Source organism: Hydra vulgaris, chromosome 14, assembly GCF_038396675.1.
Source record: "Hydra vulgaris chromosome 14, alternate assembly HydraT2T_AEP".
Classification (NCBI taxonomy): Eukaryota; Metazoa; Cnidaria; class Hydrozoa; order Anthoathecata; family Hydridae; genus Hydra; species Hydra vulgaris.
This window is the reverse complement of record NC_088933.1, coordinates 20,967,577-20,985,497: the sequence shown is the minus strand read 5'-3', so window position 1 is coordinate 20,985,497 and position 17,921 is coordinate 20,967,577. Positions and strand designations below refer to the sequence as shown.

The 17,921-nt window shown below is 26.9% G+C and overlaps 1 protein-coding gene across 2 annotated transcripts in view; it reads right to left on the bottom strand.

The window, feature by feature from the left end:
* LOC105844068 (Fanconi anemia group D2 protein) overlaps positions 1-17,921 on the bottom strand; it is a 119,391-nt gene that overhangs the window by 57,326 nt on the left and 44,144 nt on the right. The window contains exons 9-14 of one of the 2 annotated variants that reach the window (XM_065817679.1): positions 16,195-16,282; positions 11,456-11,560; positions 8,276-8,361; positions 1,965-2,049; positions 504-539; positions 233-373 (exon numbers count right to left, since the gene is read on the bottom strand). In XM_065817679.1, the coding sequence (XP_065673751.1) occupies positions 233-373; positions 504-539; positions 1,965-2,049; positions 8,276-8,361; positions 11,456-11,560; positions 16,195-16,282 (541 nt within the window). The remainder of the gene's footprint in view (positions 1-232; positions 374-503; positions 540-1,964; positions 2,050-8,275; positions 8,362-11,455; positions 11,561-16,194; positions 16,283-17,921) is intronic. The other variant, XM_065817680.1, reaches the window with a different exon arrangement.

The window sequence follows — 17,921 nt, the reverse complement described above, 5'->3', positions numbered from 1 at the left end:
GATATGCTTTTTAAAAGAAAGACCAATGCTATATTTTTTAAAAGAAAGACCAGCATAATCACCAAATCTAATAACTGTCTACTAAAAAATTGCTAAATTAAAAAAATTGCCGCAAATAGTAAGAATATTTTTAAAAATCATCTAATAACATAATAACATAACATAAACTAACTATTAAAAAGAGAAATCATATTATATAAAAATATAAATAATTTATATAAAAATATATTACATTATAATATTCTTTAAATGCAAGCCCGATAGTGCACTCAGTGAAAATTTTCTTTTTAATCTTTGTACGCATAAGTGTTTCAATGACTTTACACTTTGTTTTATTTCTAACAAGCACCAATAATACAAAAACATCTAAAACCTTAAATAATAATAAAAAAAAGATTCAACTACAAAATTCATCTAAAATACATCTTGAATTAGCTATGAAACTCAAATATATTACAATTCCCTTATTTGCCTCAAAATTAAGTCTAGAAAAAATATTTAACCTTCTGCTCTTTGCTGTTTGATATTGTTTCCAGAACCTGCAGGTAACAAAATAAATATTAATAGTTTTTAACTATTAACATCATTTAACCTAATACAGGGTGGGGCAGAGGAACTTGCTTATTTGAATTAGCCTTCTTAAAGTGTGATTTGCTACAATAACTTTAAGGAGGGGCTTAATCAAGAGCGCAAACTGTAAAGTTTTGTTTATATGAGCAGCATTAATTTATTTTCTTTTTTCTTTGCAGTAGTCATGGAATGGACGAACGTGGAACATGCTTTTGCAGTTGAGGCATATTTTTCCTGTGGTAAATCAATCATCGCCACACAGCGTGCATTTCGTTGGCAATTCCATGTTGCACCTTGTGACTGTGTTCCACGACAACAGTTAATCGTTTCGTGGGTGAAGAACTTCAGGAAATCTGGAGATGTGAAGAAGAAGCCTGGTCTCCAAAGGACTGCAAGATCTCCGCAGAACATTGAAGCGGTGCAGCAATCTATCTTGAGGTCTCCCTGACAATCTGCCTGCAAGCATGCATCAGCTCTTGGGTTATCAGCTCGTTCTGTTAGACAAATCCTTCATAAGGAATTGAAGTTCCATCCCTACAAGATTGTTGTTGCCAAGGGACTGATTTCTCAGGACTTCAATACTCGTGAGGCTGCGTGTAGGGCCCTTCTCCACTTGCCTGATGACATGCTTGTGTTCTTTAGTGATAAGGCGCACTTCCATCTTTCTGGGGCTGTGAATAAGCAGAACATGTGGTATTGGAGCGCTGAAAACCCACGAGAACTTCACCTACAACCTCTACACTCGCAACATGTGACTGTTTGTTGCGCAATATCCCGAGTTGGGATAATCGGTCCCTGGTTCTTCGAAGAAATTGAGAGGACAGTTTTGGTGACATCTGAGCGTTACATGACGATGTTACAGGATTTCTTCCTGCCAAAACTGAACGAGATGGGCTTGGACGATGTTTGGTTCCAGCAAGATGGTGCAACTGCACATACATCAAGAGCATCCATGGTTTTCTTGAACAAAGCCTTTCCTGGGCATGTGATCTCTTTGAGGGGCAATTTTCAGTGGCCAGCCAGATCCCCTGATCTTGGGCCCTGCAATTGTTTCTTGTGGGGACATCTAAAGTCCGTCATGTACCATGACAGACCCAACAACCTAAACCATCTCAAGAATAACATTCGTTAAGCCATCGCCAACATTGAGATGCTGCAAAGAGTCAACACCAATTTCCAGACACAACTGACACAATGTATTGACAATAACGGACGTCATTTGCGTGATATCATCTTTAAAACTGGCAAATTGTAAAATTTACTTGTTCTTGATTATGCCCCACCCTGTATGTTTAATGTAAGTAGTTTATAAATACATGATTCAAATAATGTAATTATATAATATAATTTTTATAATTCCTTTTAGCATTAATTAAAAAGTTGTCAGAAATCACCTTAACCCATTCATCAGCAATTATCTTTTGAAACAAAATTCCAGTTTTAATAGCATTAAAGATGCCGTCCATATGTTGTTTTTCACTATTTAAAAAGAATCATCAGAAAAATTTATACTTAATAGAGTTTAATACAAAATTTATATTTAATACAAGTCTAATACAAAAAAAAAAAAGAATAAACAAAAAGTAATTACTTTTTATAAGTTAATTTTATTCACTTTTTTTTATAAATGTTACTTTTGCAGAACACAAAATCTGAAGTTAAAATATTTAAGTAAGAAGGATGCCCTTGAAATTTTGATTTGATTTTATTAGTTACTAGGTTGTTTTTTATTTCAAAATATTTTTCGAGTATGTTTTGTGTGTTTAAATATTTTTGCTTACAAATTAAAAAAAAAAAAACTCTTTAATTACTCACTTAACATGATTACTTTAAAGTTTATACTTCATCAAAATTTAAAATAAAAGGTTTAAAATAAAGAATTGTTCTTTACTGCGAAATTTTCCCTTTTCCTCACTGCAAAAATTTCCCTTTTCTTTACTGCAAATTTTTCCCAAGATTTTGTTTCTCACCATTAATCAAACCTTATCGAGTTTGATGTTGTAAGAAGTATTGTAAAAAAAAAAATTCAAAGCTTTCTGTCTTGTACCTGAAAACTTCATTAATACAATAAAATAAACTTCTATTTCATGGTAACTTTTTTTTTTTTAACAAAAATATAGTAGACCTCAGTAAACTAGAATGCTGTTAGCAGAATATTTTTTATTGGAACTGCTAATCTTGTATACATTGAAATGGAGCCATAGCACACATTAAGGTTTTCTGATGGATAAAACACAAGCAAAAATTAAATACTTTTTAAAATCAATTGATGAAGTTATCTTAAATTTTACTTGCTTATATGCAAACTAGTATATAAATAAGCCTTACATAAGCCTTACATAAACTCTAAACTTTTTTTTCTTAATTATTCAATATCTCTAAATAAGTTCAAACTAATAATCAAGCAACAGCACGGTTTTGTTAAAAATAAATCATGCTCAACGAAACTACTTGAAACACTTGATTTATTTCAACTGCCTTAGAAAATGGTAAACCTGTTGATGTTGTTTTTTTGGATTTCGCCAGGGCATTTGATACAGTGCCACATAAAAGATTGTTGCTTAAACTTACAGCTTATGGAATATCTGGTCTGACAATACAATGGATCAAAATATTTTTAAAAGAAAGAAAACAAAGAGTTGTGATAGGCGAAAATGTATCCTCTTGGGCAGAAATTACCAGTGGTGTACCACAGAGGTCAGTAATTGGACCACTCTTGTTTGTACTATTTTTAAATGGTTTGCCTGAAACTATAAAAAACCTAAACAAGCTGTATGCAGATGATACCAAAATTTTGAATGAAATGCTTTCCAGTGCATCAACTCTTTCTTTGAAATCAGATCTTGATTTAGCTTTAAAGTGGACTCAAGACTGGCATATGAAATTTAATATTTCCAAATGTATGGTCATTCACTTTGGCTGGAATAACAAAAAAACACCCTTATATATCAATGAACAAAAGTTAAATAAAACAGAATCTGAAAGTGATCTTGGAGTAATCTTCTCAAGCAATCTGAAATGGAAAAATCATGCAATAATATGCGTAGGCAAAGCCAACCAAATGTTGGGTTGGATTAGAAAATGCTATGTTTGTTTAGATATAAGACTGCTGAGAATACTTTATGTTTCTTTTGTGTGACCACTGTTAGAGTTTGCAATACCAGTTTAGTCACCTATTCGAAAGAGAGAAATTGAGTTATTAGAAAGAGTCCAACATCATGCAACTCAATTAATTACCATCACTTAAAAAAATCAACTATGAGAATCATTTAAAAGCTCTCGACTTGATTACCTTGACAAAAAGGAGACATGATTCAAATTTTTAAATTCTTCAATGGTTTTAATGATTTGGAAACAATCAAAAAAATTAGTATTCAACAAACTCAAACGAGAGATCACAGCTTTAAATATGTCAAAGAAATCATTAAGCAAGCCTATTGTTAAATAAACTCACCAGTTAAGTTAAACTCAAGTATAAACTTTTATTTTATAAAACTTAAATATATTTTTTTAATCAGAATTAAATTATATATTTTTTAAATCAAAATTAAATTATATTTTTTTTCAAAATAAAATTATATACTTTTATTAAATTAGTTTTAAAATAAATCAATTTTTATCAGAATTAATTTATATATTTATTAATGATTTTTGCTTCAAGCTTGAAGTATTTAGCATTTTTCAAGCAAAAGATCAATCATTACAATAAAATAAAAATTAAACAAAACAAAAACAAAATATTATAATATAAAATAAAGATAATGAAAAAAAAATTTAACTTTTTTCTATTATTAATTTATTTTTCAATTGGCGTTAGTCAATTGAAAATTTATAATTTTAAAATTTGAGTAAAACCATTTTTTATAAACTTATTTTTACACAATTAATAATAGGCCAACATGTTTGTATACTAACCCTTGTTTGTTTTATATTGCTTAGTTTGAGCCATAGGGATGACAATTAGGGTCAACTAGGGTTCAATTAGGGTCAACCCCTTAGGCCGTTACATTAAAAATAAGTGCCATCTTAAAAAAATAGAGTAAAATCACGTTTTATGAGTGTGAATTTTTCTGCTTTTATTTTATTATTAGTATACAAAAGATATTTGGCTGATAGGTCAACAAATATATGAATTGAATCCAACTTGTCAACCATTAAAAAGAGAAGTAATCGCTTTATTGATACATTATAAAAATGTCTGCAAAGAAACTGACAGAGAAGCATTAACTTCTACTGTTAATGATGTAATAGAGGTGAGGATTAGAGCAGGAATACCCCCTAAAATGTTGTATAGAAATTAAATAAACTGTATACTTAATGGAAATTGTTAAAGAAAAGTAAAGAAAAAAAAATTAAAGTTCTCCTTAGAGAAAGAGGATACATGGAAAGAAAAACTAGATACACACTTTGATATAGTGCATGCAAATGCAAATGAATTATTAATTATTGAGGAAGATTTTGTTAACAAAGGGAAGGTCAAGAGGGAAAAATGATAGGAATTGATAAAAATGAAGAAAAATGTCAAATCGAAATGGCAAAGAAACAACAAAAAATGTATTTGAAAAGATCACATGAATCCTATTCATTAGATGAAGCAGTAATGCTTGTGAGCAGCAGCAGCAGCTCCTGCAGTAATTCACCTGCATCTACAGAAGAAATAAATCTTGAACAGGAATCAACATCGAAAAGACACTTCAAGAAAAAAATAAAGATTATGGATGAAAACCTGCTTTCCTCATTGGATGTTGGTAAGATCAGTGACCAATCAGCCTCTTTAATAATGATTCCAACAATCGCAAATCTGGGAGAAGATCCAGATAATTACAATGTGAGCCATTCATCGATACGAAGGGCAAGACAAAAATTAAGAAAGAATTTCAATGAAAATTTGAAAGAGACTAAAATTTGAAAAGATAATGTAAAAGGCATGTGCTTTGAAACAACTTCATCAAACACTGGTCGCAAAAACGGAGCTTGTCTCTTATTTGAATAAGATATGGAAAAATATTTGTTATGGTGTCCTTGTCAACATCATATCCTTGAAATTGTGTTGGAAGCAGTGGTATCCACAAAATTGTCAGCATCATCAGGCCCTGACATTCACTTATCTGAAAATTTAAAAAAAAACTGAAGTAATATTGATCAAACTTCATTCTATAAATTAGACAATTATCCACAAAAAGAAAAAGAACAAATCATAAAATTTGCAGTAAAAAAACTCAAATAAGATCAACCAAACAATAATTAAAAAGAACTATTGGAACTTTCACTTGTACTGCTTGGCCGTAGTTCAAAGACTGGAATTTAATTCAGAAAGCCTAGGGCTTATCACAGAGCACGCTGGACGGCGAAAGACATTCGTTCCATGAAAATCTGGATGTTCAAAAGTTTAAAATAACAGCTATGGAAGAAAAAAAAACTAAAAGAAATTTTTCTGTTTTCTGTAACAATATACATTAAGCATCGGTTATTGGCTCCCTGCACAGTAAGTGCTCCATGAGATAACCTCAAATTTCTCAAGATTCTTGACAGCTACAAAAGTACAAATGAAGAATTAGCAAATGCTGCACTAGGCAAATTCAAGAATCATTTGTGGTATCACTCTGAAGAGTTGATTGCATTCTTTGATGATAAAGTAAGCTTTAACACCAAAAGAAAAATGAAGAATGTTATTACAAAACCTTTGGAAACAGATCCTCCAAAGAAGACAGAAATGGATATCAAAACTATTGAGTCTAAACAGCTTGAAGATTTTGTAACAACTAACACAAACTCTTTTTTAGTATACTTGGATTGTTTTCAGCATTCTTAAGCAAACCAGTAGAAGAATGGCCTCTTAATGAGAGTTATTTAAAATGTAGTGAAAAATGAAAGTTGTTAATGGTATTGCTGAAAGAGTAGTGAAGTTGATTGAAAATGACAACAAATTAATCAACAATGATGAGCATCAGAAGCAATATCTATTACAAGTTGTATTAAATTATCAGAGGAATCTTTAGGACGAATCTAAGACAAGTCTTTTATATTTGGCACGAAGATAAGGCCTAAAGTATAAGTTTTATAAACCATTATCTTATAAGATATATTTTGAAAATTTCCATTGTTTTGTACTTTGTGTTTCAGTAAATAGAAAACAGGAAAATGGTTTTTTTAATTCTTCTAGGGAACTTCCACTATAAAAAAGTAAAAAAGTTATGCTGCTGCACCTCCCAGGTGTCAAGGAAATCATCAAATTTCCTAAATATAATTTTACTCAAATATTTGAAATTCTATAATTTTATTCTATTAGCCCACGCACCTCCTAAATACTAATATTTTAACCTACAATTTCACACAGTGTTTTTATAACAAATTTAAACAAATGAGGGGATATCCCACAACATTTAAAGAAAAAAATTTTCTAACCCTCATTTTGCATCACCCTAATATATATATATATATATATATATATATATATATATATATATATATATATATATATATATATATATATATATATATATATACATATATATATATATATATATTAGGGTGATGATATTGTAATGTATTTATATATTTTATATAATTTTAATATTGTAATTTATATATATGAAAATAAATAAGCTATTTAGACAACCTAACTTGGAACATGTGTACATATATTTATGTATGTCAATATTTATATATGTTTTTCAACACAGTTCTATGAGCAGCCTTATTTAAAATTTGGATCACATTCAAAAACTGAAATATATTATGTTTTATTTTTATTAACTTTATGTTTTACTATATTTATGTTACTTTTTGTTACGTTCTTGAATTTTTTACATTAAAAGAGGTTTTCAAACATTGTTGAAGTACTTTTGAATACTATCAAGTATATATCAATATACTTGATACAACAATATATAGCATATATCAATATATATATATATATATATATATATATATATATATATATCAATATATATATATATATATATATATATATATATATATATACATACACATATACATACATATATACATATATACATATATATATATATATATATATATATATATATATATATATATATATATATATATATATATATATATACATATATACATACATATATACATATATACACATATATACACTATATATATATATATATATATATATATATATATATACATATATACATATATACATTCATATATACATATATACATACATATATACATATATACATATATATATATATATATATATATATATATATATATACACATATATACATACATATATACTTATATACACATATATATATATATATATATATATATATATATATATATATATATATATATATATATATATATACATATATACATACATATATACATATATACATACATATATACATATATATATATATATATATATATATATATATATATATATATATATATATATATATATATATATAGATATATATATCTATATATATAATAATAAGTTATCAAGCTTGTTTGAGTTTCTTTTCTTCTTGAAAATAATTCTTTTTAAATGAATTCAAAATAATACATGATATTACTGAATCATAAATTCATAACTATTTTATAAAAAATTGTGATTGGAACTGAAGCATTTCTTTTAATTCAAATTCTTCATGATTTCATCCTTACCATTACTAGCAGCCCTCCTTCTCCCATCTTTGACAATTTTAAAACTTACTTGTTTTCTCCTTTAGTTCTATGAGCTGGAGTATATCTTAAGCTTGATGAGTTAAAGTCAACTTTTTCACGTATCTTAGCAACAATCTAAAAGTAAGTGTTGGAAATATTTTTATAAACTCTTTTAAATCTTTTGATTTGTCTTTTGTTAAAAAAAAAACCTCCCCCTTTCTTTGAGAATATCTCTTACACCAATGTCAAATATATTTTTTAATAAATTATTGAAATCCAGCCTATTTGACTTGTTGGGTTGAGGAATACCTATATAATGTAGATATTGCTAATAGCAACATTTTTTTTCAATAAAAATTATTACAAGATTAAATCATTAACTCTCTAAAAACAGTCATTTCTGATTATTCCAGAACGCAGCAATAAATATGCAATATGAAAAACATAAACAAAGACAGATTCAGCAAAAATTGACAAATAATAATGAAACTAAAGAAAATTTTTTTTTTAATACAGACATAAAATAATTAAAATTACAAGTTTGTTTTATTAAATTAACTTATTATAATTATTTATCATGTAATTGTAAAAATTATTACAGTATGCAATAAACTTAACCTATTTTAATAAATAGAATAAAATGAGAAAAGAAATAAACTACTTGACAAGAAATTTTAATGTGGACATTATATGACAGTTGCACATTAACTATATATGTATGATTCTCTTTTATAGGATTACATCAGTGTTAAGAGTATTGAACTTACATGTACAAATAAAGTGTGGGGTTCATTCAGCTAATTTAGTGTGGTTTTAATACTATAGGTGTTATAGCCACACATGGTCCATGTGTGGACCATGTGTTATAACATTAAAACCACACTAAATTAGCTGAATGAACCTCACACTTTATTGGTACATGTAAGTTTTATGTGGTAACATAAAACTTAGCATGTGGGTTACATGTGGAATACACATGTAAGCCATGTGATTACCACTCTTATGAGATGGCATTGGTGCGTTATATATATGACTATAATGTATATACCACCGAACACCACACTAAGAATGATAGTCAAATGACTTATATTTTATATATATATATTCTTATACAAATACAGATGCAAAACCACATATTAGTTAAAAAAACTTAAAGATATTATAAATTTTGCATTCCTTTATAACTTTATAAATTATATATATGTGTGTATATATATATATATATATATTTTTTTTTTCCCCTATTTTTGTTATACTTTTATAGACTCTGCAATTTTCTATTTTTATAATTTAAAATGCAGTTAAATTATAAAAATTTGAAATGTAGCAAGATCATGTATTTTATATTTAATTAAAGATCATACCACATTAAGTGGCATAGTTATATGAACTACATTATGTGTTCTGTGTGTGTGTGAAAACTGATCATCAGACTATAAATCAATCATAAACTCAATCATAATTTCAGTCTTTATTCCACATATACATTCCACATATCTTGTCTTTAAGATTATATCACATAGTGATATAATCTTAAAGGCAGTGGAATAATTCACATTCGGCTCATATGATAGCCATATTTAATTTTCAATGCGAGTAAATAAAGTCTATATCTTATTAATTGGCATACCTATATGGCACAAATTATGTGGACTACATTTGTGCCACATTGAGCATTGATGTATATATATATATATATATATATATATATATATATATATATATATATTTATACACACACATATATATATACATATATATATATACATATATATATATACATATATATACACATATATATATATACATATATATATATATATATATATATATATATATATATATATATATATATATATATATATATATATATATATATATTGATCATCCACTTATACAAACAATGGCCTCATATGAACTGCATTAGGGTGGTTCTAAAAACAACATTTTTAGAAAATGTCTGATGGCACCCCCTAAATGTGTTGTAATATGTAATTAATAGTATATTTAAAAATTTTTTGAATAAAACTTTTTTTTAAGGGGTTGCTCAAGACCCTTAAACATCAGACAGGTCCCTAATATTTTGAAAAAAAAGTTCTTTAAAAGCATATCATGTTGGGTCTCAAAAGAAGTGAAATTTTATAAAACATCCAAAAACAATCATTTTATATAAAGATTAATAGTTTAAATTTAATGGCTTAAAAACTATTGTTTTTTAACAAAAAGTAAAAAAGTACAAACTTTCATAGTTTTTTTAAATAAACTATTTTAATTTGTGTTTTCATAAATTTTTTTATTATTTTTGAAATTTTTATAAAATTTCACTTCTTTTGAGATCCAACATGATATGCTTTTGAAGAACTTTTTTTTTCATTATTAGGGACCCGCCTGATGTTTAAGGGTCTTGAGCCTTAGCGACCCCTAAAAAAGATTTTTATTCAAAAATTTTTTAAATGTAGTATTAATTTATTACATACTTTATTTATTATATATTTTATTAATTTATTACACATTCAGGGGATACCATCAGAAATTTTCAAAAAATGTTGTTTTTAGAACCACACACAGGCTGCATATACTTTTCTTATTGGATAGACTAAGACCCAGCCCTCGGAATTAGGAAAGTTAAGGTTGAGCAACCTTAATCTGTAAGAGGCCCGCATTAGGCCGGCAAAAAAATTTGATACAAAGGTTTTACCATAAAACATAGAAACAAGGTCAGCGATTTTTTTGCCTACCTCAAACAATTCTAGGTCAGCAGTTAGGTCGGCATTGCCGAATGCCATCCATAATTCCAAAGGCTGAAGCCCCCTTGTAGAATTTTGGACTGATCCCTATAAGCTGATTAACATCTAAGTGTTGTTAAAGAAATTTTAAACAAATATAAAAAAAACAAATTTAAACTTAAATAAAAAAAGTTATGTATAAATATTAATTTTCCAAACTCATCCAAACTGCAGAATTTATTTCATCCTGAATAAACTATATGTAGAGTAAAATAAAAAATTATTTTCAAAATTTTATTATGTTAATAACAAGAGTTAATAAACAAGAAACTTTTATTATTTCATTATATTTATTATAGAATATTTATATAAAAGAATTAGAGAAGCAGAAAGTTTGCATTTTAACTTTGATTATCTACCAAGACAACATTCAGTTTGGCTAATAGTGAAAATTTAACTTATATGAATAATAATAATAAATAAATAGTGAAAATTTAACTTACTTGATGAACACTTTTATCATTTAGAGACTGCTGCAAAAATTTGACAATTCCTGCAATATTGCTGATGTCAGCAGAATCTAAAATTTTTATAGCTGAATCACGAACCTGTTAAAAAAAAGAAATTTATTTATTCTAAAAGTGTGGGTGTGTGTGTGTGTATATATATATATATATAAATATATATATATATATATATATATATATATATATATATATATATATATATATATATATATATATATATATCAGGGGCGGATCCAGGATTTTTATTGGCTGTAGCAAAATGGGAAAAAAAAATTTTGCATCTAAAAAAAAAGATCCTGCTTTTCACATTTCCCGACAATACTAAATCCCAGTTTACCGACTGTACTATGTGATCTACATATGTCAACTTGCTGGTCTAAAAGAGCTAAATTTAATTTACTAATTAATGACTTAATGAACTAAAATTCATTGATAAGTGGTGGTGGGGGAAGGGAAGGGGAGGGGGAGGAAGGAATCATACACCATTTGCGCCAGCCTTGGATGTACAGTGGCTTATAGTGAATGATACATGAGGTTCCCTAATACTGTTCTCTTTCCGTGTCCATTTAGAGCGGAAGAACATTACTTGATTTACGTGATGTTAAAACCATCCAGTTAAATTGAACACTTTTTAACGAAATAATTGTTTACTTGCCTTTTATGACTTTTTATCATGCTTTTTATTAATGCTAAAACCATTACCGAACTCATATCCTCAGTTGATGTATTTACATTTTAATTCTTGGTATTTCTTTTGCCAGTCAATGTATTTATGCCAAATAATGCACAAAAAAATATCACATAAATTTATCTATATATTTAAATCAATAATAAACTTCATTACTTTATTACAATAAACTTTTTGTCCAATAATAAAAAAAAGAAACAAATAAAAAATAGAACTAAAGTAACTAAACTTTTCAATAAAAATATTTTGCTTTAAATAAATAAGTAAATGCTTTTAAAATCCCAAAGCAGCAAACTTCAGGCATGTTTTACACAATTAACAACGCTGCAATTAATAAATCTCAGCAAATAATAAAAACAAAAGTGCCAATGAATAAATGCAAACATAACAAGATAAACTTAATGTAATGGTTCTTTATTTAAAATGACAGTTCTTTGTTTGATATTGGTGTAGAAAGTTTTCAGTGGTTTTTGATAAAATAATATAGGAAAGCATATTGTGATGATAACGCTCAATTTTAATAAAGTAATGCAGTAAAGCATGAAAGTATTGAATATGGAAGTCAAACAAACTTTATCTTTAATCAAGTTGAAGAAAAGCCATTGAACAGTATTGCCAAAAAGACTTTTTAATCCGCCTATTTAAAATGATTTTGCATATCAACCAAAGTTTAAAAAATAAAACATTATACTGGTCAAAATTTCATATCGTTAAGCGAATCATAATTTCAAAATACGTTTTAATGTAAAAAAGAGACATCTTTGGTTTCAAAGAACACTTAAAAAATGTCTATAGATAGTTTTCTTAAATTTCTAAATTCTTTTTTAAGTAACTCTGTAACAAATTTTCCAAATGTAAAGAATTTGTAACTAAAGTGTTTTTTTTTAATAGCATTTTAATTAGCTAGACTATTTCTTCACATGTTTGATTTGTGAAATGCCTTGTGACATTGTGACCTTGATATTTTATGGCTGTTTTCTGATTTTTTTTATGCATAATCCTGTATTGCCAAAATCCAAAACAAACTTTCTTCATTTATCATTTAGATCTTTGTGGAAGCTTGTTGATCATTAAACCTGAAATATATGCCCACAATTTTTTAGATTGAAAGTTTTCCATTATGTGACAGCAAGTTTAACAAAATCACCAGTCTTGATAACGTTTTAGATGTTAGATTTCAGGGTGATTAAGAAGAGCATTGTAAGTATTATCAGAAAAAAACCTTTGCTTTTATTTCGTATAAGTCCATTATTTCGTATGTTTTTGATAATGTGGACAAAAGTCAAGCAACAAAAGAGTTCCATAATTCCAAGAATTAACCAAGGTTTTTCATAAAAAGTTAGATTTAGATTTTTATCACATATAATTGCCTTTGGTTTAGATTTAGATTTTTATCACATATAATTGCTTCACTATTTGACTCTCTTACTGATTCTAGACTTAAATGAATTTGATCACATAAAAATAGGAATTTATTTGTTTACAGGTTTTCACAAGATTTTCAAAAGAAATTTAAGACCATCAAACATGCAGCTTGTATCACAAGTTCTCATAACATTTAAAACACTTTTTGAAAAAAATTCATATCATTGGTTTTGCAAAAACAGAAACTTCCTGATACAGTAATATTTTTGTAACATACACCTTGTCAAAGAGAGTAATAGTTAGTAATTTTCAAAGTAGAAAGAAAAAGTAGTAGAAAGTTCCTTGCAATTTTAGAATAAACTAAAAATCTATCTGAGAGTAAAATTGTGCAAAATGTTATTTTAGTTTAACCTTTTTGAAATTTTGATGCAAACCAGACCATATACTAATAGTATACTTCTAGCGTTGCTAGACATTTTAAAACTCGCATTAGGTAAACATTCTATTCAACGTGTTTTCTTTTCTTTGTCTCTGGGAAATCTATAAATTTTTTTAAAATGTACATAAATCCCTTGACTTCATTAATGATAAATAACTTGTGGAACAGCAATAAACACATTTCATAATTTTTTATAAACATAAACAAATTTCACCATTTTCATAATATACTAAATAAAGAAACCAACAGGCGGTGATAATTAGTTTAGTCTTTATAACTATGTATAAAACCTTTTCATTTAATGATTGCTTTCCACTTCATTAAAAAAAGTTTTATAAATGGAGAGTGGATAATTAACAGAATTTCTGTTCTTTCAGGCTATAAACTGTGACCCCATTAATACCTGTGTAAGTCAGTCTACACGGGCAAAATGTTGGGGAAAATATTGGTTGGGCTCAGTAATTTTTGGCTGGATATACTCAGCAATAACTCAAGAAATACTTAAAGAATAACCTTCAATTTTTTTTTCATAGGAGTGAGTGGGACACCATGATACAATTTTGGTTTTTGCTTTGTAACAACTTTTTTAATATGCCTTTTTTTAGGCAATTGGTTTAATTTGTAGAAATTGAATTCATTAATTACCAAAATATAACAGGTTAAACTTGTTAGACAATTTAAAGTAAAATTAGAAATTCATATCAAAGTACCCAACCAATAGGGAGCCTTGATACACCTTGATATACCTACTCTTAGTATTATATTTACATAAATCTCTTAAAAATTGAATGTAAAAATTCAAAGAAATGATTTTTAGAATTGTTTATGACACAATGGAGTATTCTACAATTTTAGATACTATTATATAGTTTTAGGGCCCCCTTCAAAATACTGTATCAAGTTGCCCCATACTTGCTATTAAAAAACAATTGCTTTATTTTTAGTATCAACTTTTTTTTTTCCAATAGTTTTGTTTAATGTGGTATGTTTAATGGATTGCAGTTTACAAAATAATGTTACTTACTGATAGACACAATGAACAGCATACCCTAAAACTTAGCAACTTTAAAAACTAATAAATTACTTTGTCATCAAAAAAACACAAAATTTAACTCCTTGCAGACTTGATGATATCAAATGATATAATTTTTTTTGTCAAAACATAGCTCTAATAGAAACTATTTCACCATATGAGAGTGGTTTTCACAACTCTGGAGGCATCTTGTGATAACATAAAGTGGTTGACACAAGATGCCCCCACAATTACAATTTTTCATGGTGCCCCATTCTTCCCTAATGAAATTTATTTTAATATTTATCATTTAAAGTTTTTAATCAGTTTGTACAGATTTCAGAGGAGGCTTAAAAAGTAATTAAATTTTTTTATGAGTAGATGCTATCTTTGCCTGGATCTTGCTTTCTGACCTTTTTAGATGCTCCTATTTATTTTTGCTTAAATTTTTTGTTATCTTTTGCTGATTTGTTGCTTTATAAAGATTCTTTTTACAACTGTGCAGTAAATCTTGATAACGCGCTGCTCATGGCAGTTTGGAAGATTTGCATCTTTTGGGACAATTTTGTCATTTGATGTCATATTGGTTGTACCACTTCATTGCTTTCTTCGACTAATGGATCGCTACCTAATTCGGCCAAAAGATAATTGTCTTGTTTTGTTTGTTAATAACAAAAGCATTTTTGAATCCATTTAGTGATGTACAAATTGGAAGTCAAAGTGTTTCGATTGATGAATGGAGCATTCTTATGGCCACAGGAGCAAATTGGAATGGAGCACTCTTATGGCCATAGGAGGAACTTTGGAGCAAGCTTTTCAATCTGAATATACTAAAATTTGTTGCTGACATAGAAACCTTTTGAATGATAATAATATTCATGACTGGGCAACTGTGAAAAATCTTTATTGCAGTACATTTTGTCACCCTCATTAATCCACAGTTAAAAAGTTTGACAAACTTTCCTCTTTCCTTGCATGACAAACTGCTTTTATTTCTCTATTAGTTTACGGTTCACAGTTTTTTCTTAGGAGTGTATTATAATTAGAAATATAGTTGAAATCATATTAAGATAAATAAAAAGAACATTTAAAAACTTAAAATTAATTTAATAATTTCAGATAGTAAACTAACAATTTTCCAGGAGTTTTATAAGTTTATTTATTTTTTCTGAAAACTGTATATGATCTGTACTATTAAATAAATGACTTACTTGTTCAAGAAGATTTGTCTTTAAGTTAATACAACTAAATGCTTCCATAAGAGACGATGTCAATTGAGAGTTACTGCATAGCAATTGGCTAAAAATATGTAAATGGAGGTTTATAAAATGATGTGTGTTATATCTTAAAGCAATAAATTATATAAAATACACTATTTTGCTGAATTGCTGATAAAGTGTATTAATTTGCAAATATTTATCATCAAAAAGCTTTCAATTTATATTTAATTGACTTTTTATCTAGTTTCTATTATAACTTTAATTTTTTTAAATCATTTTTTAAAGCAACGCTTGTTAAAAAACTAAAGACTGAAAACACAGTCCAAAATTTTTTACATTTAGATTTATTTTATTTAAAACACCAACAAAAAAAAAAAAAAAATGCAACCCTCGGAATTAGGAAAAATGAGGTCAGCAATAATTTGCCGACCTCAAATACTTTCAGGTCAGCAGTTAGGTTGGCATTGCCGAATGCCGACCCTAATTCCGAGGGTTGATAATGTAAGAAACAATTAGTAAGAGAATATAGAGCTTTATGTAAAAAACAATGATTTAGAGTGATATATGTAGAGCTTTGTGTAAAAAATAATGATTTAGAGTGATGTATGTAGAGCTTTGTGTAAAAAAACAATGATTTAGAGTGATATATGTAAAAAACAATAATTTAAAGTGATATATGTAGAGCTTTGTATAAAAAACAATGATTTAGAGTGATATATGTAGAGCTTTGTGTAAAAAACAATGAGTTTCACATAAAAGAGAACACAAGACCGGCAATTAAAATTAGTAAAAAATAAATTGACTAAAAAATTGTTTTTAGATGAATTTAACTTTTTTTTTTGATTTATTGTTAATAACTAGATCAAATTATGTAATTAATACTCGTTAATAATTAACTATTAATAATTTTATATATGGTACTGGCTCTTTCAAGATGATTAAAAAGGTGACAATAACAAACCAAACTCTGAAACAGATTAATAGACTTATTTAAAAAGATTCGAAAGTTAAGTTATTTATTTAATTTTTTGAGTTACTGATTAAATTTTACAGTTCCCACTAATCACAGCTAATCTACTTCTTTAAGTTTGATGCTTACAAGAATCAAACCAATTTTTTTTTTTTTTTTTCTAAATATTTTATATACATTATTGATATAACTTAATAATTTACTTTGATATTTAATTTAATGAATTTATAATATTATTTGCTAAAATGCTTTCATAGGAAAGATTTAATAAATACATTTTACATTATATTCAGAAAGACTGTAATATCTTGAACAATTCTCAAGGTATGCTGAACTTACGTATTTTTTAAAAGTTTACTTCTTTATATTTTATGTTTACAAGTTTGTCTTAAGATCCATATAAAATGATATATTTTATATATCAAATACTCTATTGCAACAACTATTTAATAAATTGAAGATAAATATATTTTGAAAATATTTCAGAGGAAAATACTCAGATAATACAGCTACATTAAGTCTTTTATTTTATAAAACTTTATTTGAGATTTTTGTTTTGCTTTGTTTTTTAATTTTAATCAAACTTGATCTTTTAAATGTTTATCTTAGATATATGTTTTTGTTGTTTTTTTATACAAACACTGTTCATAATTTTAAAAAAAGAAGGACAAAATATTATTGTTTTCATTTTTTATTCAAATTTAAATCACAAATTTATTTTAAAAAGTATTTAGTATATTACTATTAT